The sequence below is a fragment of the Oncorhynchus mykiss genome, chromosome 24 (genome assembly GCF_013265735.2).
Source record: "Oncorhynchus mykiss isolate Arlee chromosome 24, USDA_OmykA_1.1, whole genome shotgun sequence".
NCBI classification, from domain to species: domain Eukaryota; kingdom Metazoa; phylum Chordata; class Actinopteri; order Salmoniformes; family Salmonidae; genus Oncorhynchus; species Oncorhynchus mykiss.
Genome location: NC_048588.1, coordinates 21,705,339 through 21,730,538, shown reverse-complemented (window position 1 = coordinate 21,730,538; position 25,200 = coordinate 21,705,339). Strand labels below are relative to the sequence as shown.

General features: G+C 41.9%; 3 protein-coding genes across 6 annotated transcripts; 2 read left to right on the top strand and 1 right to left on the bottom strand.

Annotated features, from left to right (window-relative positions):
• Positions 1–218: 218 nt before the first annotated feature.
• Positions 219–18,453, top strand: slc37a4a (solute carrier family 37 member 4a). Of its 4 annotated transcripts, XM_036962179.1 has the most exons (10): positions 219–500; positions 10,662–10,707; positions 10,841–11,131; positions 11,356–11,588; positions 11,786–12,032; positions 12,292–12,450; positions 15,662–15,747; positions 15,836–15,949; positions 16,051–16,189; positions 17,890–18,444. In XM_036962179.1, exons 3-10 carry the CDS (start codon positions 10,984–10,986, stop codon positions 18,054–18,056), a joined length of 1,293 nt encoding a protein of 430 aa, XP_036818074.1. In that variant the 5' UTR covers positions 219–500; positions 10,662–10,707; positions 10,841–10,983; the 3' UTR covers positions 18,057–18,444. The 4 variants fall into 4 exon arrangements, with proteins under 4 accessions (XP_036818074.1, XP_036818073.1, XP_036818075.1 ...); XM_036962178.1 differs by lacking the exon at positions 10,662–10,707 and having other exon boundaries at positions 261–500; XM_036962180.1 differs by lacking the exon at positions 10,662–10,707 and having other exon boundaries at positions 290–363.
• Positions 18,454–18,518: 65 nt separating this feature from the next.
• trappc4 (trafficking protein particle complex 4) lies at positions 18,519–19,993 on the bottom strand. Its single transcript, XM_021582788.2, has 5 exons — positions 19,770–19,993; positions 19,440–19,614; positions 19,215–19,318; positions 18,981–19,107; positions 18,519–18,878 (listed from the first exon to the last, which is right to left on the bottom strand). Exons 1-5 carry the CDS (start codon positions 19,942–19,944, stop codon positions 18,800–18,802), a joined length of 660 nt encoding a protein of 219 aa, XP_021438463.1. The 5' UTR covers positions 19,945–19,993; the 3' UTR covers positions 18,519–18,799.
• A 9-nt stretch (positions 19,994–20,002) lies between these two features.
• Positions 20,003–22,439, top strand: LOC110504015 (40S ribosomal protein S25). The gene is made up of 5 exons (XM_021582789.2): positions 20,003–20,250; positions 20,755–20,850; positions 20,967–21,150; positions 22,015–22,185; positions 22,371–22,439. The coding sequence occupies exons 1-4, from the start codon at positions 20,248–20,250 to the stop codon at positions 22,179–22,181; spliced, it is 450 nt and encodes a 149-aa protein (XP_021438464.1). The 5' UTR covers positions 20,003–20,247; the 3' UTR covers positions 22,182–22,185; positions 22,371–22,439.
• Positions 22,440–25,200: the final 2,761 nt, after the last annotated feature.

Below are 25,200 nucleotides of genomic sequence, written 5' to 3'. Positions count from 1 at the left end.
CAGATGAGTCATCTATTGTCTTGTATACTTTCTATTAAGGTGAATCAGAGGTGCCTTGATACAATGTGATACAATGTTTGGTTTCAGTGCATGCATGCAGCATGTTCGATATAATATACAAAATGTGCAATGCATGTTGCTGTATGGTGGAGGTGGTACATCACACTTTGTGCTCACTAAGTGGCGCCAAAGTACCTAATCTCTGCAAACGAGACAACCCAGCAACTATGTAACACACCGTCATGATGACACATCATAGTTCATGGCATTTTCGAAAGTTCATGTTTGTGGTAGCATGGTCATTGACTTGAATATCAGGCTTGGTGTACAGAAATGGAAAGAAATAGCCCACTGGGCACAGACGTAAGTCGATTCAACGTCTATTCCTATGTTTCTTCAAGTAATGTCATTGCAATGACGTGCAAACAACGTTGATTCAACCAGTGTGCGCCCAGTGGAAGGCAGTTTATGTTAACAAGAAACGTGGACTAACGAGACAGGTAAAGAGCAGAAAAGTATTCACACCCTTTGCCTTTTTCCACATTTTGTTGTGCTACAGCCTGAATTTAAAATCGATTACATTTAGATTTTGTGTCACTGGCATACACACAATACCACATGATGTCAAAGTGGGATACATTTAAAAAATATATATGTTTTACAAACTATTTAAAAATGAAAAGCTGAAATGTATTTTATTTCACCTTTATTTAACCAGGTAGGCCAGTTGAGAACAAGTTCTCATTTACAACTGAGACCTGGCCAAGATAAAGCAAAGCAGTGCCACACAAACAACAACAAAGAGTTACACATGGAATAAACAAACGTACAGTCAATAACACAATAGAAAAAACATCTATATGTGTGCAAATGAGAAGATCAAATCAAATTTATTTTATATAGCCCTTCGTACATCAGCTGATATCTCAAAGTGCTGTACAGAAACCCAGCCTAAAACCCCAAACAGCAAGCAATGCAGGTGAAGAAGCACGGTGGCTAGGAAAAACTCCCTAGAAAGGCCAAAACCTAGGAAGAAACCTAGAGAGGAACCAGGCTATGTGGGGTGGCCAGTCCTCTTCTGGCTGTGCCGGGTGGAGATTATAACAAAACATGGTCAAGATGTTCAAATGTTCATAAATGACCAGCATGGTCGAATAATAATAAGGCAGAATAGTTGAAACTGGAGCAGCAGCACAGTCAGGTGGACTGGGGACAGCAAGGAGTCATCATGTCAGGTATTCCTGGGGCATGGTCCTAGGGCTCAGGTCCTCCGAGAGAGAGAAAGAAAGAGAGAATTAGAGAGAGCATATGAGGGATGGCCAGTCCTCTTCTGGCTGTGCCGGGTGGAGATTATAACAGAACATGGCCAAGATGTTCAAATGTTCATAAATGATCAGCATGGTCGAATAATAATAAGGCAGAACAGTTGAAACTGGAGCAGCAGCACAGCCAGGTGGACTGGGGACAGCAAGGAGTCATCATGTCAGGTAGTCCTGGGGCATGGTCCTAGGGCTCAGGTCCTCCGAGAGAGAGAAAGAGAGGAGAGAATTAGAGAACGCACACTTAGATTCACACAGGACACCGAATAGGACAGGAGAAGTACTCCAGATATAACAAACTGACCCTAGCCCCCCGACACATAAACTACTGCAGCATAAATACTGGAGGCTGAGACAGGAGGGGTCAGGAGACACTGTGGCCCACTCCGAGGACACCCCCGGACAGGGCCAAACAGGAAGGATATAACCCCACCCACTTTGCCAAAGCACAGCCCCCACACCACTAGAGGGATATCTTCAACCACCAACTTACCATCCTGAGACAAGGCAGAGTATAGCCCACAAAGACCTCCGCCACGGCACAACTTAAGGGGGGGGGCGCCAACCCAGACAGGATGACCACATCAGTGACTCAACCCACTCAGGTGACGCACCCCCTCCAGGGACGGCATGAGAGAGCCCCAGTAAAGCCAGTGACTCAGCCCCTGTAATAGGGTTAGAGGCAGAGAATCCCAGTGGAAAGAGGGGAACCGGCCAGGCAGAGACAGCAAGGGTGGTTCGTTGCTCCAGAGCCTTTCCGTTTACCCTCCCACTCCTGGGCCAGACTACACTCAATCATATGACCCACTGAATAGATGAGTCTTCAGTAGAGACTTAAAGGTTGAGACCGAGTTTGCGTCTCTGACATGGGTAGGCAGACCGTTCCATAAAAATGGAGCTCTATAGGAGAAAGCCCTGCCTCCAGCTGTTTGCTTAAAAATTCTAGGGACAATTAGGAGGCCTGCGTCTTGTGACCGTAGCGTACGTGTAGGTATGTACGGCAGGACCAAATCAGAGAGATAGATAGGAGCAAGCCCATGTAATGCTTTGTAGGTTAGCAGTAAAACCTTGAAATCAGCCCTTGCTTTGACAGGAAGCCAGTGTAAAGAGGCTAGCACTGGAGTAATATGATCAAATTTTTTGGTTCTAGTCAGGATTCTAGCAGCCGTATTTAGCACTAACTGAAGTTTATTTAGTGCTTTATCCGGGTAGCCGGAAAGTAGAGCATTGCAGTAGTCTAACCTGGAAGTGACAAAAGCATGGATTAATTTTTCTGCATCATTTTTGGACAGAAAGTTCCTGATTTTTGCAATGTTACGTAGATGGAAAAAAGCTGTCCTTGAAATGGTCTTGATATGTTCTTCAAAAGAGAGATCAGGGTCCAGAGTAACGCCGAGGTCCTTCACAGTTTTATTTGAGACGACTGTACAACCATTAAGATTAATTGTCAGATTCAACAGAAGATCTCTTTGTTTCTTGGGACCTAGAACAAGCATCTCGGTTTTGTCCGAGTTTAAAAGTAGAAAGTTTGCAGCCATCCACTTCCTTATGTCTGAAACACATTCTTCTAGCAAGGGCAATTTTGGGGCTTCACCATGTTTAATTGAAATGTACAGCTGTGTGTCATCCGCATAGCAGTGAAAGTTAACATTATGTTTTCGAATAACATCCCCAAGAGGTAAAATATATAGTGAAAACAATAGTGGTCCTAAAACGGAACCTTGAGGAACACCGAAATTTACAGTTGATTTGTCAGAGGACAGACCATTCACAGAGACAAACTGATATCTTTCCGACAGATAAGATCTAAACCAGGCCAGAACTTGTCCGTGTAGACCAATTTGGGTTTCCAATCTCTCCAAAAGAATGTGGTGATCGATGGTATCAAAAGCAGCACTAAGGTCTAGGAGCACGAGGACAGATGCAGAGCCTCGGTCCGATGCCATTAAAATGTAATTTACCACCTTCACAAGTGCCGTCTCAGTGCTATGATGGGGTCTAAAACCAGACTGAAGCATTTCGTATACATTGTTTGTCTTCAGGAAGGCAGTGAGTTGTTGCGCAACAGCCTTTTCTAAAATTTTTGAGAGGAATGGAAGATTCGATATAGGCCGATAGTTTTTTATATTTTCTGGGTCAAGGTTTGGCTTTTTCAAGAGAGGCTTTATTACTGCCACTTTTAGTGAGTTTGGTACACATCCGGTGGATAGAGAGCCGTTTATTATGTTCAACATAGGAGGGCCAAGCACAGGAAGCAGCTCTTTCAGTAGTTTAGTTGGAATAGGGTCCAGTATGCAGCTTGAAGGTTTAGAGGCCATGATTATTTTCATCATTGTGTCAAGAGATATAGTACTAAAACACTTGAGTGTTTGAACACTTGAGTCTCTTAGGGCGGTAAGGCAATAGATTGGCAGTAGAGGCGAAGTAACAATTTAGCAATTAAACACTGGAGTGATGGATGTGCAGAAGATGAATGTGCAAGTAGAGATACTGGGGTGCAAAGGAGTAAAAAAAAACATTTTAGATGACAATATGGGTATGAGGTAGTTGGATGGGCTATTTACAGATGGGCAATGTACAGGTGCAGTGATCTGTGAGCTGCTCTGACAGCTGGTGCTTAAAGTTAGTGAGGGAGATATGAGTCTCCAGCTTCAGTGATTTTTACAATTCGGTCCAGTCATTGGCAGCAGAGAACTGGAAGGAAAGGCGGCCAAAGGAGGAATAGGCTTTGGGGGTGACCAGGGAAATATACCTACTGGAGCGGGTGCTACGGGTGAGTGCTGCTATGGTGACCAGTGAGCTGAGATAAGACAGGGCTTTACCTAGCAAAGACTTATAGATGACCTGGAGCCAGTGGGTTTGGCGACGAATATGAAGCGATGGCCAGCCAACGAGAGCATACAGGTCGCAGTGGTGGGTAGTATATGGGGATTTGGTGACAAAACGGATGGCACTGTAATAGACTACATCCAGTTTGCTGAGTAGAGTATTGCAGGTTATTTCGTAAAGGACATCACCGAAGTCTAGGATTGGTAGGATAGTCAGTTTTACGAGGGTATGTTTGGCAGCATGAGTGAAGGATGCTTTGTTTGCGAAATAGGAAGCCCAATTCTAGATTTAATATTGGAGATGCTTAATGTGAGTCTGGAAGGAGAGTTTACAGTCTAGCCAGACACCTAGGTATTTGTAGTTGTCCACATATTCTAAGTCAGAACCGTCCAGAGTAGTGATGCTAGTCGGGCGTGCAGGTGGGGCAGCGATCGGTTGAAGAGCATGCATTTAGTTTTACTTGCATTTAAGAGCAGTTGGAGGCCACAGATGAAGAGTTGTATGGCATTGAAGCTCGTCTGGAGGTTAGTTAACACAATGTCCAAAGAAGGGCCAGAAGTATACAGAATGGTGTCGTCTGCGTAGAGGTGGTTCAGAGAATCACCAGCAGCAAGAGCGACATCATTGATGTATACAGAGAAAAAAGTCTGAGAATTGAACCCTGTGGCACCCCCATAGAGACTGCCAGAGGTTCGGACAACAGGTCCTCCGATTTGACACACTGAACTCTGTCTGAGAAGTCAGGTGGAAAGCATGGCCAGCCATAGAAAAATGCTTGTTGAAATTCTCAATTATCGTGGATTTATCGGTGGTGACAATGTTTCCTAGCCCCAGTGCAGTGGGCAGCTGGGAGGAGGTGCTCTTATTCTCCATGGACTTTACAGTGTCCCAGAACCTTTTGGATTTTGTGCTACGGGATGCACATTTCTGTTTGAAAAAGCTAGCCTTTGCTTTCCTAACTGCCTGTGTATATTGGTTCCTAACTTCCCTGAAAAGTTGCATATTGCGGCAGCTATTCGATTCTAATGCAGTACGCCACAGGATGTTTTTGTGCTGGTCAAGGGCAGTCAGGTCTGGAGTGAACCAACGGCTATATCTGTTCCTGGTTAAAAAAAAATATGGGGCATGCTTATTTAAGATGGTGAGGAAAGCACTTTTAAAGAATAACCAGGCAACCTCTACTGACGGAATTAGGTCAATATCCTTCCAGGAAACCTTGGCGAGGTCGATTAGAAAGGCCTGCCCGCTGAAGTGTTTTAGGGAGCGTTTGACAGTGATGAGGGGTGGTTGTTTGACCGCAGATTCATTACAGACACAGGCAATGAGGCAGTGATTGCTGAGATCCTGGTTGAAGACAGCAGAGGTGTATTTAGAGGGCAGGTTGGTCAGAATGATATCTATGAGGGTGCCCGTGTTTACAGATTTGGGGTTGTACCTGGTTGGTTCATTGATAATTTGTGTGAGATTGAGGGCATCTAGCGTAGGTGAAGATAGATAGGGGGCAATCAATTCACATATGGTGTCCAGGGCACAGCTAGGGGCAGAAGGTGGTCTTATAACAAGCGGCAACGGTAAGAGACTTGTTTCTGGAAAGGTGGATTTTTAGAAGTAGAAGCTCGAATTGTTTGGGCACAGACCTGGATAGTACAGAACTCTGCAGGCTGTCTCTGCAGTAGATTGCAACTCCGTCCCCTTTGGCAGTTCTATCTTGTCGGAAAATGTTATAGTTACATCACCAGAGGAACAGAGGAGGAGTAGGATAAAGGTACAGCTAAAGGCTATAAGAACTATAAATCTTGATTCAACAAGTACTCAACCCCTTTGTTATGTCAAGCCTAAATAAATTCAGGTCAGGTGTAAAAATGTGCTTAACAAGTCACATAATAAGTTGCTAAAAATGACTCTGTGCAATAATAGTGTTTAACATAATTGTTGAATGACTACCTCATCTCTGTACCCAACACATGCAATTATCTGTAAGGTGCTTCAGTCGAGCAGTGAATTTCAAACACAGATTCAATCACAAAGACCAGGGAGGTTTTCCAATGCTTCACAAAGAACGGCACCTATTGGTAGATGGGTAAAAAAACAAACAGACATTGAATATCCCTTTGAGCATGGTGAAGTTATTAATTATGGTGTATCAGTACACCCAGTCAATACTGGGCATCCTTCCTAACTCAGTTAAAACAGTTATAGAGCTGAATGCCTGTGATAGGAGAAAACTGAGGATGAATCAACAACATTGTAGTTACTCCACAATACTAACCTAAATGACAAAGTGAAAATAAGGGTGCCTGTACAGAATACAAATATTCCAAAACATGCATCCTGTTTCCAACAAGGCACTAAAGTAAAACTGTTAAAAAATGTGGCAAAGATATTAACTTTATGTCCTGAATAAAAAGTGTTATGTTTCTGGCAAATCCAACACAACACATCACTGAGTACCACTCTTCAAACTTTCTAGTATGATGGTGGCTAGTAAGTCTCTAAAAGCGTTGTACACCTAGATTGTACAATATTTGCACATTTTTCTTTTGAAATTCTTCAAACTCTTGTCAAGTTGGTTGTTGATCATCATTGCTAGACAGCCATTTTCAAGTCTTGCCATAGATTTTCAAGCCTATTTAAGTTAACTGTAACTAGGCCACTCAGGAAGATTTATGTAGTCTTGGTAAGCAACTCCAGTGTATATTTGGCATTGTGTTTTAGGTTATTGTCCTGCTGAAAGGTGAATTTGTCTCCAAGGTTTTCCTCTAGGATTTTGCCTGTGCTTAGCTCTGCTCCGTTTCTTTTATCCTAACAAACTCCCTTGTCCTTGCCGATGACAAGCATACCCATAACATGATGACTGAAAAAGACTCACAGCTGTAATAGCTACCAAAGGTGATTCTAACATGTGACTCATTTTGAATACTTAGGTAAATTAAATATTCATGTATTTGATTTTAAATAAATTTGCCAAAAAGTTAACATGTTTTCACTTTGTCATTATGGGAATTGTGTGTAGATGGGTGCCAAAAATATATATTTAATTCATGTTGAATTCAGGCTGTACACAAAATGTGGAACAAGTCAAAGTGTATGAATACTTTCTGAAGGCACAGTAAAACTTTTATATAGAATTTTGTAAAATGCATGCACACACACCGATATCAAAATATTTTGCTCATAGATATACAGTGCATTCGGAAAGTATTCAGACCCCTTGACTTTTTCCACATTTTGTTAAGTTACAGCCTTATATAAATGTGATATTTCATTTTTCATTCTTTTTTTTTGTGTGTAGGTTGATAAGGGGAAAAAACAATTTAATACTTTTTAGAATAAGTATTCAGACCCTTTACCTAGTACTTTGTTGTAGCACCTTTGGCAGCAATTACAGCCTTGAGTCTTCTTGGGTATGACGCTACAAGCTTGGCACACCTGTATCTAGGGAGTTTCTCCCATTATTCTCTGCAGATCCTCTCAAACTCATCGCTGCACAGCTATTTTCAGGTCTCGCCAGAGATGTTCGATCGGGTTCAAGTCCGGGCTCTGGCTGGGCCACTCAAGGACATTCAGAGACTTGTCCCAAAACCATTCCTGCATTCTCTTGGCTGTATGCTTAGGGTCGTTGTACTGTTGGAAGGTGAACCTTCGCCCCCCAGTCAGGTCCTGAGCACTCTGGAGCAGGTTTTCATCAAGGATCTCTCTGTACTTTGCTCCGTTCATCTTTCCCTCGATCCTGACTAGTCTCCCAATCCCTGCCGCTGAAAAACATCCCCACAGCATGATGCTGCCACCACCATGCTTCACCGTAGAGATGGTGCCAGATTTCCTCCAGACTTGACGCTTTGCATTCAGGCCAAAGAGTTCAATCTTGGTTTCATCAGACTAGAGAAACTTGAGTCCTTTAGGTGCCTTTTTTGCACACTCCAAGTGTGCTGTCATTTGCCTTAATCTGAGGAGTGGCTTCCATCTGGCCACTCTACCATAAAGGCCTGATTGGTGGAGTGTTGCAGAGATGGTTGTCCTTCTGGAAGGTTCTCCCATCTCCACAGAGGAACTCTGGAGGTCAGTCAGAGTGACCATTGGGTTCTTGGTCACCTCCCTCACCAAGGCCCTTCTTTGGCCGGGTGGCCAGCTCTAGGAAGAGTCTTGGTGGTTCCAAACTTCTTCCATGTAAGAATGATGGAGGCCACTGTACTTTATGGGACCTTCAATGCTGCAGAATTTTTTTGGTACCCTTCCCCAGATCTGTGCCTCAACACAATCCTGTCTCGGAGCTCTACGAACAATTCCTTTGACCTCGTGGCTTGGTTTTGCTCCTCCTGACAGAGCTAGTGTAACTGAGTCAGGTTTGTAGGCCTCCTTGCTCGCACATGCTTTTTCAGTTCTGCTCACAAATGTTCTATGGGATTGAGGTCAGGGCTTTATGATGGCCACTTCAATACCTTGACTTTGTTGTCCTTAAGCCATTTTTCCACAACGTTGGAAGTATGCTTGGGTCATTGTCCGTTTGGAAGACTCATGTGCGACCAAGCTTTAACTTCATGACTGATGTTGCTTCAATATATCCACATTTGTCCTACCTCATGATGCCATCTATTTTGTGAAGTGCACCAGTTCCTCCTGCAGCAAAGCACTCCCACAACATGATGTTGCCACCCCGTGCTTCACAGTTGGGATGATGTTCTTCGGCTTGCAAGCCTCCCCCTTTTTCCTCCAAACATAATGATGGTCATTATGGCCAAAGAGTTCTATTTTGTTTCATCAAACCAGAGGACATTTCTCCAAAAAGTACGATCTTTGTCCCCATGTGCAGTTGCAAACCATAGTCTGGCTTTTTTATGGCGGTTTTGGAGCAGTGGCTTCTTCCTTGCTGAGCGGCCTTTCAGGTTATGTCGATATAGGACTTGTTTTACTGTGGATATACACTGTATATACTTTTGTACCTGTTTCCTCCAGCATCTTCACAAGGTCCTTTGCTGTTGTTCTGTTGCTGACTCAAGTGACGTCAACTAGCCTATCAGAAGCTTCTAAAGCCATTACATCATTTTCTGGGATTTTCCAAACTGTTTAAAGGCACAGTCAATTTAGTGTAGTAAACTTCTGACCCACTAGAATTGTGATACAGTGAAATATAAATGAAATAATCTGTCTGTAAACAATTGTTGGGAAAATTACTTGTGTCATGCACAAAGTAGATGTTCTAACCAACTTGCCAAAATTATAGTTTGTTAACAAGAAATTTGTGGAGTGGTTGAAAAATGAGTTTTAATGACTCCAACCTAAGTGTATGTAAACTATCGACTTCAACTGTAGCTATGGTTGGTAAAGCGGGACAACCCCAAAAATTACTGAACTACAAAATTGAAACACAATATTGGCAACTTTATTAAATGTTTTTAATTAGTAGGCTACTTGATGGTCAAAAGATGCAAATGTGTCATTATTTTCCTCATAACAGAAGCATGCCAGGGAGTTCCGTAACTTCTATTATGCCATTGTAGTCTACCATTTGATAAAATAAATATGTTGAAATAACTATATCGCTGGAGTCATTGCAAATCAATTTGTTCCACTTGTTTAGCGTACTTGCAGCTGGCAGACCAATTTAATAAATAGCCTACAACTTTTGGGTAAATTGTTGTGGCCTTGTTATTATGCAATTATTAATGGCCATGTTAAATTAATTAAATTAGAAGTTATCAAAGCTCTATCGCAACTGACGATCAATTGCTATAAATCATTAGATTGACGGTAACAGTCAATCAGATTAGGCTACAGGTAAAAAAAAAAACTAATGATCACTGGCTGTTGACAAGCATATTCAGTTCATATACATATAATTAATATTGAATTCAGTGATTGGAGTTACGGCCACATTCTCAGTAGCCTATTCCCGCAGATGATCGATGCTTGACTACCGTTCGACAAATACAAATATTCTCGCTATAATCTCATAATGTAGACTAGTTTACCCGCACTGTATCTGCGAGCTGTTGGCTAGAGCGCACGTGCCAAGACCAGAGTAGGTACATTTTGCTATCGAAAATGTGATGGAAACACACAGAACTTTAGATTTTTATTAGGTACATAACAAATGTTGGGAAGAAGTGTATGTTGTGTGCACAACGTCATCGCGCACAGATTTGTATCTGCAACAAGTCAGTTTGGAAACACCACTGTTGGGGAAATTCGCATATTTCCTTTGTGTTATTTGCATGAAAATATGTTGCCAATTGGATGGAAACCTAGCTAATGATGCATTTTCACACAAACCAACCCAACGTGATAATGGGGTTGTGTTTTGTGCTGATGGTCATCTCTCTTCACACACTCCCTGGGCTGAGGAGGATCCACCCTCTGGGCTTGCAGTCAACATTGGACTCTCCAATGAATCATTAACTAAGAACATTCAATAACATCCAGGCACACCAGCAGGGAGGAACAGTCAGGATCAGCAAGAGGGGGGTGAAAGGTATATAATAGGAATCAGGAGTGTCTTTCATTTTTTTTTTACAGACTGTTGGACAATACAAGCAGCATTACAGAAGATAACAGCATCGGAGTAGGTCAATTCCATTATCTTCCCTTTGGCCCTTGTAGAACTCGGATAAGGCAGGGGAAATCAGTCTTAGAGTAAAGAAGTTGACCATTAACCCCAACTATTGATTACAGCTCTCTCTCCCTCTTCTAACCAGCTCTGCTCTGCACCGTGGGTGGATCCTGACACCAAAGTTCAGTCACTGGTGGCAGAAGTATTTCACACTCGAACAACTACTCCTCTGTAGTTTTGTTTTATAATCCTCTATTATTTAGCACTTTTTTCTGCACTGCAAAAACCATGGCAACCGCAGGGTATGGATATTACCGCACCACCATTTTCCTGGCCATGTTTGTGGGCTATACGCTGTACTACTTCAACAGGAAGACCTTTTCCTTTGTGATGCCCTCTCTCATGCAAGAGATCAAGCTGGACAAAGATGACCTGGGTAAGAGAGGCCTCACTGTTGTCTTTTCCTCTCTTTCTGTCTTGCATGTCCCTAACAACAATTAACAACTAAAGTTTAGATACTGTTGATAGTGGTCTGACTGATTGGTTTAATTGAACGATCATATGGGGATACATCAGTTAATGCTTTGTGTATGTTTATATTAATACCAAAATCAATTAAACATTGTGTTCTGCCTCTGTATTGTGTGCACTATCCCTCAGGCATGATCACTAGTAGCCAGTCTCTGGCCTATGCTATAAGCAAGTTCATCAGCGGTGTGTTGTCGGATCAGATCAGTGCCCGCTGGCTCTTCTCCATTGGCCTGTTCATGGTGGGGGCCATCAATGTGGTCTTCTCCTGGTCCTCTACTGTGGCCATTTTCTCTGGCCTCTGGTTCCTCAACGGCCTGGGTCAGGGCCTGGGGTGGCCCCCATGTGGCAGGGTGCTGCGCAAGGTAGGACCAGGAAGTAACACTGTAGTCCACGGGATATGAAGCTGTCAGACACATATAAATCAATTGCCTGCACTGTTAAAATACTGGTCAGTCAGTACCATTTTGTATATCCCTGTCCATTCAATACTAGTCGTGTCAAGCCATGAAGCACATCACTAGTCTGATATTATGAAATGTCATTCCCTTCTGCTTCTCAGTGGTTCGAGCCCTCTCAGTTTGGGACGTGGTGGGCGATTCTGTCCTGCAGTATGAACCTGGCTGGGAGTTTAGGCCCCATTATTGCAACGTTGATGGCCCAGAGCTACAGCTGGAGGACGACCCTGTCCATCTCAGGCCTCTCCTGTTGTGTGGTCTCCTTCGTCTGCCTGCTGTTGATCAGGAATGAGCCCAAAGACGTGGGCTTGCCCAACATAGACACTGGGGGGGCCAAGAAGGGCAAAGCAGGTCAGAGCTGGGAGCTAACCTCTTCTTGTCCTGTGGTTGAAACATTGCAAAATATGTGTGACTGACATGCACAGGTTTTATTTTGAACGCATGCCTTTTTGTGTATTGTCTGCATGTGCAATTGTGTGTAAGGTCAGTACAACTCTGTGTTAATGGACTCTGCACCCAGTGTTCCCTCACACGCTAGCGTGAACAAGTTCAAGATCATGCACACTCTAAGTGATGTGCTAGTGTGACTGAAACCCCTCTCCCTTACTAGGCTCATCCAGTGATGAGACCACCTTCAAAGAGTTCATCCTGTCCCCCTACCTGTGGCTGCTGTCTGTGGGCTACCTGGTGGTGTTTGGGGTGAAGACAGCCTGCACTGACTGGGGCCAACTCTTCCTCATCCAGGACAAGGGCCAGTCAACACTCATGGGTATGGAAGTCTGATACATTAAGACCTGCGTTTTCCCTCTGTTTTTTCATGAGTCTTATCCTGGAGGCAGAACAGTGATTTGCTCTTAGATAGGCCAGCTGCAATGTAAAAATTGGCTATATGGTAAAAATGTATTGAAACAAAAATATGATTTTTGTTATTCATTTAAGGTTAGGGTTAGGCATTAGGGTTAGCAGTGTCGTTAAGGTTGGGTTTAAAATCAGATTTTATGGACTGTGCCAGCTAGAGGTCGGCCGATTATGATTTTTCAATGCCGATAACGATTATTGGAGGACCAAAAAAAGCCGATACCGATTAATCAGACAATTTTTTTTATTTTTTATTTGTAATAATGACAATTACAACAATACCGAATTAACACTTATTTTAACTTAATATAATACATCAATAATATCAATTTAGCCTCAAATAAATAATGAAACATGTTCAATTTGGTTTAGGTAATGCAAAAACAAAGTGTTGGAGAAGAAAGTAAAAGTGCAATATGTGCCATGTAAAAAAAAAGCTAACATTTAATTTCCTTGCTCAGAACATGAGAACATATGAAAGCTGGTGGTTCCTTTTAACATGAGTCTTCAATATTCCCAACTAAGAAGTTTTAGGTTGTAGTTATTATAGGACTATTTCTCTCTATACGATTTGTATATGGGGCGGCAGGTTAGCCTAGTGGTTAGAGCGTTGGACTAGTAACCGGAAGGTTGCAAATTTAAACCCCCGAGCTGACAAGGACAAATCTGTCGTTCTGCCCACTGTTCCTAGGCCGTCATTGAAAATAAGAATTTGTTCTTAACTGACTTGCCTTTGACTATTGGATGTTCTTATAGGCACTCCTCGCTCCTACTTGGGCTCAAACCTGGAACACATCGACAACAGCCACCCTCGAAGCAGAGTTACTCATGCAGAGCAAGGGGAACTCCAAGTCTCAGAGCGAGTGACGTTTGAAACTCTATTAGCGCACACCCCGCTAACTAGCTAGCCATTTCACATCGGTTACACCAGCCTAATCTCGGGAGTTGATAGGCTTGAAGTCATAAACAGCGCAATGCTTGAAGAATTGCAGGCAAACGCACAAAGGTGCTGTCTGAATGAATGCTTACGAGCCTGCTGCTGCCTACCATCGCTCAGACTGCTCTATCAAATATTAAATAATTGACTTAATTATAACATAATAACACACAGAAATACGAACCTTTGGTCATTAATATGGTCGAATCCAGAAACTTGTCATTTTGAAAACAAAACTTTTATTCTTTCAGTGGGAAGTGAAAGAGCGGGAAGACTGAGGAACAAAGGGCGAAGCTGTGCTATCGTAAATACAGTATCTAATGCATTCTAAATTACCGCCCATTTGGAAAAGTAAAATGCAATAAATATTTACTCTGAGCTGCGCTTCGGTAGGTTGTTGGTAGATGGAAGGCAGTGTTGCCCAACCGAGTCCTTTGTCCTTTGAAGAATGTCTCTGCTGGTAAATTGAATACGTTGTAGTAATGTCGTTGTGTGGTAGACGGGATACTCTGTCTGTTTCTTCCTACCCTCGTTTGCAGTGGCTGTTGCTAACTCAACGGCTAGGAGGTATCACTTCTATAGTGAATAAGAGTTCAAAGTTCATACCATTCGCAACCAAAGCTTACGCTGATGTTGGCTTCGTTCTGTAGTTATTATCTGAACCATTCTGACATAGGACCGTCGTCTTCACGTCCTCGGAACAGGAGGTTATATTGTCGTCAAGGCTTTATATAGGAAGGGAGAAAAGGGGTGTGTTTCATAGTTTACAACCTATATCTCTTCACGTGGGCGGGCCACTGAGTCGGGCCTAATTCACTCATGAAAACCCAAATCTCACATTTTAGAAGCTAAAATCACATTTCATCCCATCACGAATAATTTCGTATTCAAACATTTAAATGGAACAACAATTCCATGTGAATCCGATAACTCTGTATAGACTTTCACTGGAGAGTTTGTCATCTTATCATTGATGAGAATGTCTCAGATGACAACCGAACTGGCATCATATTCATTAAGTACCACCGCATGCATGTTCAATTGGTCGGATTACCAGAATATAGTTAATTTCCCCCCACCTTCTGATGTTCTCAGTATCTCTATGTTAACCAAGGGCTTTGCAAATGTAACATCAGTAGGGTAGAGAGAGGAAAAAGGGGGGAAGAGGTATTTATGACTGTCATAAACCTACCCCCCAGGCCAACGTCATGACACATTGCACAACATTATGTCATAATTATGTACAATTCTGGCAAATGAATTACGGCCTTTGTTAGGAATAAATGGACTTCACACAGTTCGCAATGAGCCAGGCGGCCCAAACTGCTGCAAGAGAAGTGACATAATTTCCCTAGTTAAAATAAATTCATGTTAGCAGGCAATATTAACTAAATATGCAGATGTAAAAATATATACTTGTGTATTGATTTTAAAGAAATGCATGTTTATGGTTAGGTACACATTGGTGCAACGACAGTGCTTTTTTTGCAAATGCGCTTGTTAAATCACCCGTTTGTCGAAGTAGGCTGTGATTCGATGAGAAATTAACAGGCACCGCATCGATTTTATGCAATGCAGGACACGCTAGAAACTAGTAATATCATCAAATATGTGTAGCTAGCTAGTGATTATGTTTAGATGGATTGTTTTTTATAAGATAAGTTTAATGATAGCTAGCAACTTACCTTGGCTTATTGCTGCCCTCGCGTAACAAGTAGTCAGCCTGCCACGCAGGCTCCTCGTGGAGTGCAATGTAAGGCAGGTGGTTAGAGCTTCGGACTAGTAACCGGAGGGTTGCAAAAATGAATCCCAGAGCTGACAAGGTAAAAATATGTTGTTCTGCCCCTGAACAAGGCAGTAACCCACCGTTCCTCGGCCGTCATTGAAAATAAGAATGTGTTCTTAACTGACTTGCCAAGTTAAATAAAGGTGTAAAAAAAATGTTTTTGCAAATCGGTGTCCAAAAGTACCGATTATCGATTGTTGTGAAAACTTGAAATCAGCCCTAATTAATCGGCCATTCCGAATTAATCGGTCGACCTCTAGTGCCAGCTAGTGACCACTGCAGATTCATGACTAAAAACGCTAACCTGCCTGTTTTACCAGTATGCAGTAGACTGCGGTTGATAACTCAATAATAACTGCCTCTTGTTAAGTTTGACTTGAATGCATCTCTTTTTCACAGGCAGTTCCTACATGAGTGCCCTAGAGGTGGGAGGCCTGTTGGGCAGTTTAGCTGCAGGATACTTCTCTGACAAGGCTGTGGCACAAGTGGGTTTATAGTGGCATCATACACTAATTCAGAGCTCTATTCAAATCACGCCAGTGTTTGTAAGGTACTGTATTTCTTTTTGTACAGCAAGGCATGAAAAGCCATGGAAACCCCCGTCATTTTCTCTTGATCTCAATGATGGCTGGGATGTTTGGTTCCATGTATCTATTCCGGATCACTGTCACGCCAGACAGCCCAAAGGTATAGTAAACACATCATGTTCCATCAAAACTCCTTTCAGAGCCAATACACTATTAGTCTGTTTGTTAGTTCATGTTTTGTTTTTTATGTTATAAATTCAGATGTGGATCCTTTTCTTGGGGGCTACATTTGGCTTCTCATCTTACGGACCAATAGCCTTGTTTGGCGTGATAGCCAATGAGAGTGCTCCTTCAAACTATTGTGGAACGTCACATGCTATTGTTGCCTTAATGGCCAACAGTAAGTTTATCTCAACCAAATTGTCTCAAATTCTAATGAATGCTTTTCTCACATTTTGTTGTATTGTATTCTGGTGTCTTGGCTTTACTAGCATTACCAGACAGGTACACTACCGGTCAAAAGTTTTAGAACACCTACTCATTCAAGGGTTTTTCTTTATTTTTTACTATTTTCTACTTTGTGCAATAATATAGTAGACATCAAAACTATGAAATAACACATATGGAATCATATAGTAACCAAAAAAGTGTTAAACATATCAAAATATATATTATATTTGAGATTCTTCAAATAGCCAACCTTTGCCTTGATGACAGCTTTGCACACACTTGGCATTCTCTCAACCAGCTTCATGAGTTAGTCACCTGGAATGCATTTCAATTAACAGACGTGCCTTGTTAAAAGTTAATTTGTGGAATTTCTTTCCTCTTTAATGCGTTTGAGCCAATCAGTTGTGTTGGGACAAGGTAGGGGGTATACAGAAGATAGCCCTATTTGATAAAATACCAAGTTCATATTTTGGCAACAGCTCAAGTAAGCAAAGAGAAACGACAGTCCATAATAAGACATGAACCTCAGTCAATCTGGAAAATGTCAAGAACTTTGAAAGTTTCTTCAAGTGCAGTCGCTAAAACCATCAAGTGCTATGATGAAACTGGCTCTCATGAGGACCGCCACAGGAATGGAAGACCCAGTTACCTCTGCTGCAGAAGATAAGTTTGAGTTCCAAGCCCAAATAAATGCTTCACAGAGTTAAAGTAACAGACACATCTCAACATCAACTGTTCAGAGGAGACATTGTGAATCAGGCCTTCATGGTCAAATTGCTGCAAAGAAACCACTAAAGGACACCAATAAGAAGAAGAGACTTGCTTGGGCCAAGAAACACAAGTAATGGACATTAGACCGGTGGAAATTTGTCCTTTGGTCTGGAGTCCAAATTGGAGAGTTTTGTTTCCAACCACCGTGTCTTTGTGAGACACAGAGTAGGTGAAAGGATGTGTAGTTCCCACCGTGAAGCATGGAGGAGGAGGTGTGATGGTGTGGGGGTGCTTTTCTGGTGACATGGTCAGTGATTTATTTCGAATTCAAGGTACACTTAACCAGCATGGCTACGGCAGCATTATGCATCGAAACGCCATCCCATCTGGTTTGCACTTAGTGGGACTATCATTTGTTTTTCAACAGGACAATGACCCAACACACCTCCAGGCTGTGTAAGGGCTATTTTACCAAGAAGGAGAGTAATGGAGTGCTGCATCAGATGACCTGGCCTCCATAATCCCCCGACCTCAACCAAATTGAGAGGGTTTGTGATGAGACGGACCGCAGACTGAAGGAAAAGCAGCCAACAAGTGCTCAGCATATGTGGGAACTCCTGTTGGAAAAGTATTCCAGGTGAAGCTGGTTGAGAGAATGCCAAGAGTGTGCAAAGCTGTCAAGGCAAAGGGTGGCTATTTGAAGAATCTCAGATATAAAATATATTTGGATTTGTTTAACTCTTTTTGGGTTACTGCATGATTCCATATGTGTTATTTCATAGTTTTAATGTGCACTATTATAGATTTATTTATTATTGTAGAAAATAAAACCCTTGAATTAGGTGTTCTAAAACTTTTGACCGGTAGTGTAGTTCAACAACTAAATCTGTATATCCTATTTATGAGAACCAGCCTAATTGACATTCCTGTATCGTTCAGTTGGTGGCTTCTGCTCTGGACTGCCGTTCAGCACCATCGCCAAGCACCACAGCTGGGAAATGGCCTTCTGGGTAGCAGAGATAACTTGTCTCATCACTACCATCTGCTTTTTCCTGCTGCGGAACATCAGAACCAAGATGGGTCACATCCCTAAGAAGACTGACTGATCACTACACCAACTCTCTGCTGTCAATGTAGGAAATTTAGGATAAGAATGTACATTCTTATTTATTAAGTGTTTTTGATTTGAAAAAGGCTCAATTGAATTGACGGGAGACATGGTCCTGTATATTCTTATTTTAAGAGTTGGTGAGACATGGAGTTTAGCGAAGGAATATTTATTTTCACTGAAGATGGTTGATGTATTTGCATCTGAATACATGTTGTGTTAACTCTTTTCAATGCTCATGGCATAAAACAGATCCAAGATTCAAGTATTGAAAATGTGTCAATATGATCATTTGAAACCAAGACTTTATGGTCAAATGTACTGCTCACTTTTTAAATTGGCACTGTACTCATATGGGTGAAATGTGTTTGACTATATAAGACTTGAATAAAATACCTTATGTTGTGGTTTTAGGTCATTCTAAAAATAGTTACATAGGAAAGAAAGACTAGAGATGATAAATGTTACATAGTGGTGTTTATTCTTAAAGTATATACAAAAACAAAACATTCAGTATTTACATTGTATCCCAGTATAGCATAACATTCTCATACAACAAGTTATTCAACATTAGTTCTGAAATATCAGCACTGCTTGGAGACATGTTGACCCATATGCAGTGTACTATAGCCTCCCAGTCACAACAAACATAATTCAATGGATTGGCAGAAAAATAAAAGAAACTGGAGCAATGGATACTCTGGATTTGCCTTCGTACACATTTTTCAGGTTTGTTTCTGCTCAAGATCCAGGTCCAAAGTTAGCAGCTTTCTCTGCTATCTCCAATGCACCCTTCAAATTCTGATCAAAGAGTTCACACCTGTAACAAGAGGGCAAAATATATCTCACCAGGGTTGCTCATCAATGACTTGGCTGACTCATGTGAGAGACAGAGGGCAGATATTTGACATGTGACAGTTACCTGATAGGCATCTCCAGAGAGTAGAAGGGGTTCTTGAGGGCGAAGTCTGAATAGATCTCGTAAATCTTCCTGAGGAGTGCGTCAATGCCAGACTGCCGGGGGTCTGCCAGCACAATGAACTTTATACCTGATAAAAAAAAAAGATGTTGGCAGATTTCGTTTTTCAAAACAAGAGCATTGCATGTAGACCTCACATACAGTGACTGATAGCAGTGTTTGAATGCATGGCTTTACCAGTGAGTGTCTGAAAGCAGTGCAGTTTAAACATATCTGTCTCCAGCATCTCAATTCCTGAACTGCCAACTTCAGGGGACAGCTGTGAACCAATAGCAAACAACCTAGGAAAGAGTACAATACAACATGCAGCAAGATCATGGAAAAGCCTATGTCACCATAGATAAATGATTTATTAATGTTAGAGCAGACAGGTGTAATAACTTGAGAACTGCAACTACTTACGAATGAAACATTGAAGCCAACATCAGTTTTTCATTTGAACTCAAGCGAGCCCTTCCGAAACGTATGGACACCGGATAGTTTGTTGAGTCTTTCAAGTATTCGATGATCTCCTTCCCATCCGCCGTGAACTTGCCGTTGACATCCACTCCGTTGATGGACAGTAAAGCATGGCCCACTAAATTAATAGAAGTATAAGTGCACAATGTTAACAATAAATATAAACATGCACAATGCAACATTTGAGTTCCAACCATGACATATTACCAGTTATCACTATATACATGTAAGCCTTGACGTGATCAGTTGACTGTTGCTGACAACTTACTGTACCTCGGATACCATCGCGTTGACCAAATGATACAACAACTTTCTCATCGTGGATCTTTAACACCAAATCTAAAGGATAGCTGAATGTTTTCTCTGCTTCTGCTCTCGGTACATAATTGTCATACTGGTAAATTAATCCCCCAGCCTTATTTACAACATACACACTGAATATCGCCATCTTTGCCTTTTTCTGCACAGCTGACGAAATTGTCAGGTGACAGGAAATATTTCAGACAAAATAAAATACAATCTTCAACAGAGGTAACTTTATCTGCGTGTTCATTCGTATTGTTTTTTGTTTAAGATCGCATCTATATTTATTTCGCAGATCTTTTAATTATTAATTCTAAAACCAAGAAATATAAAAAAAATAACTACATTTCCCAGTACCGTACTTCAACATCCGCATGTACGGGTTCTCTTAGTGGCTGGTGCACGGGTTGAACGTCCTTTCACTCCGACATCTTGACGGTGGGACATCATGGTAAGGTCTTTAGCGTGGTTTTTCATTAAATTCGATGGCGAACAAAACATCTGACTCTGAAAATGTCTGTCTGAATAGATCAGGATGCGTAGTTGGAAAATATACTTCGTCCTGACCGTGGTTGTGAATGGAATGGCTCAGTTATACTAGTTAGATATGCTTGGTAGCTAGCTAACGTTATACATGCGGCTGGCAGTGCTGATTGTGCACTGTATGATCAGACGACCATGGCCACATGTGTAGATATCTCAAGCCGACATTTCCCACCAAAATGTATCAATTGATGAGTTTATGCAAACTGCACGCCAATTCTCTGCAGACCACTATTGGCCTAACTGAAGCCGGTTGTTAACTGACGTTAACAGGCTAGCTTTTAACCTGTAACGTTAGCTAGGCCCTAGTTATTTGGCTTAGGCTTATCTAACGTTTTACATTTGTTACACTAAAATGTTCAAAGATTAACATATTTGGTTCTGAATGGTACTGCGATCTGCATTATTCCAGCCTCCTAAGGACGCCAAGGGGAAGGGGAAGGATTCTGGGAAGTCCAAAAAGGACAAGGATCCAGCCAACAAATCTGGAGGCAAAGCCAAAAAGAAGGTATGTCCTGGTATCAATTTTTTTTGTGGGAGTTTAGATATTCCTTTGGGGGTCTTAATGGTTTAACTGTCAGGAGTGTGAGCAACATCATCAACTTCTCCATTTCCCCTGAGCAGAAGTGGTCCAAGGGAAAGGTGAGGGATAAGCTCAACAACCTGGTCCTCTTCGACAAGGCCACCTACGAAAAGTTGAACAAGGAAGTGCCCAACTACAAGCTCATCACACCAGCAGTCGTGTCCGAGAGGCTAAAGATCAGAGGCTCTCTGGCCAGGGCTGCCCTCCAGGAACTGCTCAGCAAAGGTAAAACCCTGATCCCTACTCTGATTCCCAACCAGTGTTCCTCAGGGAATTTGTTGAAATTGGGAAGTAGTTGGGTAGCTAGATCTGACTTTAATGTAAGAAAAGTATGTATAGCAGTTACTGAACTCGCATTTCAACATTTAGCTTTATTTTGGAGCCATAATATCAGAAGTGCAGATAGTATTGCGTGTCAGAATAGGCAGGCACCATTTTGCATGGATTCCTTCCTGGTTCACTGGATTCCTTCCTGGTTCACTTAACTTCATATCTCTACAATAGTGTAGTTTTTTGGGAGGCTACATTCTGTGGCAGTCTCCTGAGATGATGTATATCTGGTTAAATTTTGAGCTTTGCTACAGCGAAACCCAGTAAGTCTACAAGGCACAGACCATATGGGTATGCCACAGAGCCAATGTAAAAAATACATCTGTTAAGCCTCATGTACATATACCCATGTTTAACTCTTCTCACTTGCCTTCCAAATGAAACACTAAATATTTTGGCGTTACTACAAAGCGAAAACTTTAGTTCCCTTTAAAAAATAACTTTTAACCCCGGTCGGCAGTAGTCTTCCTTCAAGGGAAGAAGATACCAGCATTTTGCTTCACCCACTATAATGCCTGCTAAATATGTGATCAATAACATTTGATTTTGAAGATACTGTCGTTTTGGTAAACATTGGCTCTGATCAGTGACTACGAAGACTGGCACTGCAACTTGATGTCTGCTCTTTCAGGATCATGTCTTGTGGATATTGCCTTAACATGTCAGGGCAGTGAATGGGTCAGTTGGTAATGTGGGACCATAGAACTTCAATATCTGTACAAAATAACTGACACGTTCCATTCTGCCCCCCCCCTCTAGGCATGATTAAGTTGGTGTCAAAACACAGATCGCAGGTGATCTACACACGTAACACCAAGGGTCCCGAGGAGGAGGGTGGCGTTGTGGTTCCAGACAAGCCAGAGAAGCCTGAGAAGGCAGCTAAGGCATCGAAGGCAGAGAAGGGAGAGAAGGAAGAGAAAGCATAAACTGGTATGCGTTATGCTAGTACTCCTGTTGGAACTAGCCTACATTCTATTAAAAAATCACTGAAGATCGCTCACTACAATTCACTGTTGATTTTTTATGTTTTAGCATAAATGTAAACACAACATGTTAACATGGCATGTTGGAGGACTACTGTTAAGAATCCCATCTAAAACCATGTTTGTTTTCAGGTTGTGCTCTTGTGATTCCTGCGTTCAGATGTGTGATGTAAGGTGAATAAAATTCTGAAAATACATTTGCATTACATTTTTTTGTATTCCTTTTAATATTCTCTGAGGGACCAATACATTTCTGCTTCCGTCCATGTTGGAGTCTACAGTGGATGGCTGTCGTCTGTGGACTCGTCATTTTGAAGAGACTTTATAACTCCAGATATAGGGCAATGAGTCATTCAGTTACATTTGGCTGGAGATCTGTGCATCTAGTTTCAGTATGATAACTCCAATTGATATATTGTAACGTACACGGCAATTGATCTAGCAAAATCCAGACGGAAATGCCATTCAATCTCCACAGGACTACAAACCTTGACTTTGAGCAAATTGGGGTTACAATATCACATGCAACAATGTTGCCTCTGCATAAACACTTGAACTTCATTATGACCTGTCATTGGCAAATCAAATCCAGGACTTCTGACCTGCAAATAACATATTTTTTTTTTTAGTCTTGCCCCTCACATCAAATCAGTTTGAAAATGTAATCCTGGTGGGAGAGGACAGGGCTGTGGAGTGCAACATGAAACTGGTGTGAAGTGTTGAGGTATTACGCTGTCAAAATGGTGCTTTGGGGACAGAAGACAAGCAGGCTGAGGAGTCCCCTTAGAGGCACCCTGCCAAGCATGTTTACACCTAATTTAATGTGTTGTGTTCAATTAGTATCAATGCTTCCCTTTCCAATGGGACTCGCCCAACCCTACATTTGTGCTTTCACTCGAGCGGCATTTGTTAATTTTGTCACCCATTTTAAATTCAGTAGGACATCCAGGTTCATGCAATGATCGTGTTACTGCATTCCATATAAGGTGGATTGTTTCCAATACATTTCTCGTAGGGCTATCTGGGGTCCTTGCAACCCTACTGTAACCGTTCAACCAAAAAAAGTCTACTTCAGTGTGGGGGTGGTGGTGGTGTCCCAAGGATCCAATATAATGAGGGACCAATACTTTCTGCTTCCGTCCATGTTGGAGTCTACAACGGATGTCTGTATGTATAGTGCTGCCACAGGCAACTGAAGGGTATGAGTTATTTATTGACAAATGGCATGAACTAAAACAACTGAGTTAGGGATGTGTGAGATGCAGGGTAGCCTACTGATTGATGCTGTAGCTTGTCATTGAGCAGTGTGACATGGGGAAAAAAGCAGGATGCACACTGATAGATTCACAACCTCATCTGCCACCATGAATTCCTCTGGCATCCTGCCTCCGAGAGAGTGACTTCAAAAAATATATATACAGTGCCTTGCGAAAGTATTCGGCCCCCTTGAACTTTGCGACCTTTTGCCACATTTCAGGCTTCAAACATAAAGATATAAAACTGTATTTTTTTGTGAAGAATCAACAAGTGGGACACAATCATGAAGTGGAACGACATTTATTGGATATTTCAAACTTTTTTAACAAATCAAAAACTGAAAAATTGGGCATGCAAAATTATTCAGCCCCCTTAAGTTAATACTTTGTAGCGCCACCTTTTGCTGCGATTACAGCTGTAAGTCGCTTGGGGTATGTCTATCAGTTTTGCACATCGAGAGACTGAAATTTTTTCCCATTCCTCCTTGCAAAACAGCTCGAGCTCAGTGAGGTTGGATGGAGAGCATTTGTGAACAGCAGTTTTCAGTTCTTTCCACAGATTCTCGATTGGATTCAGGTCTGGACTTTGACTTGGCCATTGTAACACCTGGATATGTTTATTTTTGAACCATTCCATTGTAGATTTTGCTTTATGTTTTGGATCATTGTCTTGTTGGAAGACAAATCTCCGTCCCAGTCTCAGGTCTTTTGCAGACTCCATTAGGGTTTCTTCCAGAATGGTCCTGTATTTGGCTCCATCCATCTTCCCATCAATTTTAACCATCTTCCCTGTCCCTGCTGAAGAAAAGCAGGCCCAAACCATGATGCTGCCACCACCATGTTTGACAGTGGGGATGGTGTTTTCAGGGTGATGAGCTGTGTTGCTTTTACGCCAAACATAACGTTTTGCATTGTTGCCAGAAAGTTCAATTTTGGTTTCATCTGACCAGAGCACCTTTTTCCACATGTTTGGTGTGTCTCCCAGGTGGCTTGTGGCAAACTTTAAATGACACTTTTTATGGATGTCTTTAAGAAATGGCTTTCTTCTTGCCACTCTTCCGTAAAGGCCAGATTTGTGCAAAATACGACTGATTTTTGTCCTATGGACAGAGTCTCCCACCTCAGCTGTAGATCTCTGCAGTTCATCCAGAGTGATCATGGGCCTCTTGGCTGCATCTCTGATCAGTCTTCTCCTTGTATGAGCTGAAAGTTTAGAGGGACGGCCAGGTCTTGGTAGATTTGCAGTGGTCTGATACTCCTTCCATTTCAATATTATCGCTTGCACAGTGCTCCTTGGGATGTTTAAAGCTTGGGAAATCTTTTTGTATCCAAATCCGGCTTTAAACTTCTTCACAACAGTATCTCGGACCTGCCAGGTGTGTTCCTTGTTCTTCATGATGCTCTCTGCGCTTTTAACGGACCTCTGAGACTATCACAGTGCAGGTGCATTTATACGGAGATTTGATTACACACAGGTGGATTGTATTTATCATCATTAGTCATTTAGGTCAACATTGGATCATTCAGAGATCCTCACTGAACTTCTGGAGAGAGTTTGCTGCACTGAAAGTAAAGGGGCTGAATAATTTTGCACGCCCAATTTTTCAGTTTTTGATTTGTTAAAAAAGTTTGAAATATCCAATAAATGTCGTTCCACCTCATGATTGTGTCCCACTTGTTGTTGATTCTTCACAAAAAAATACAGT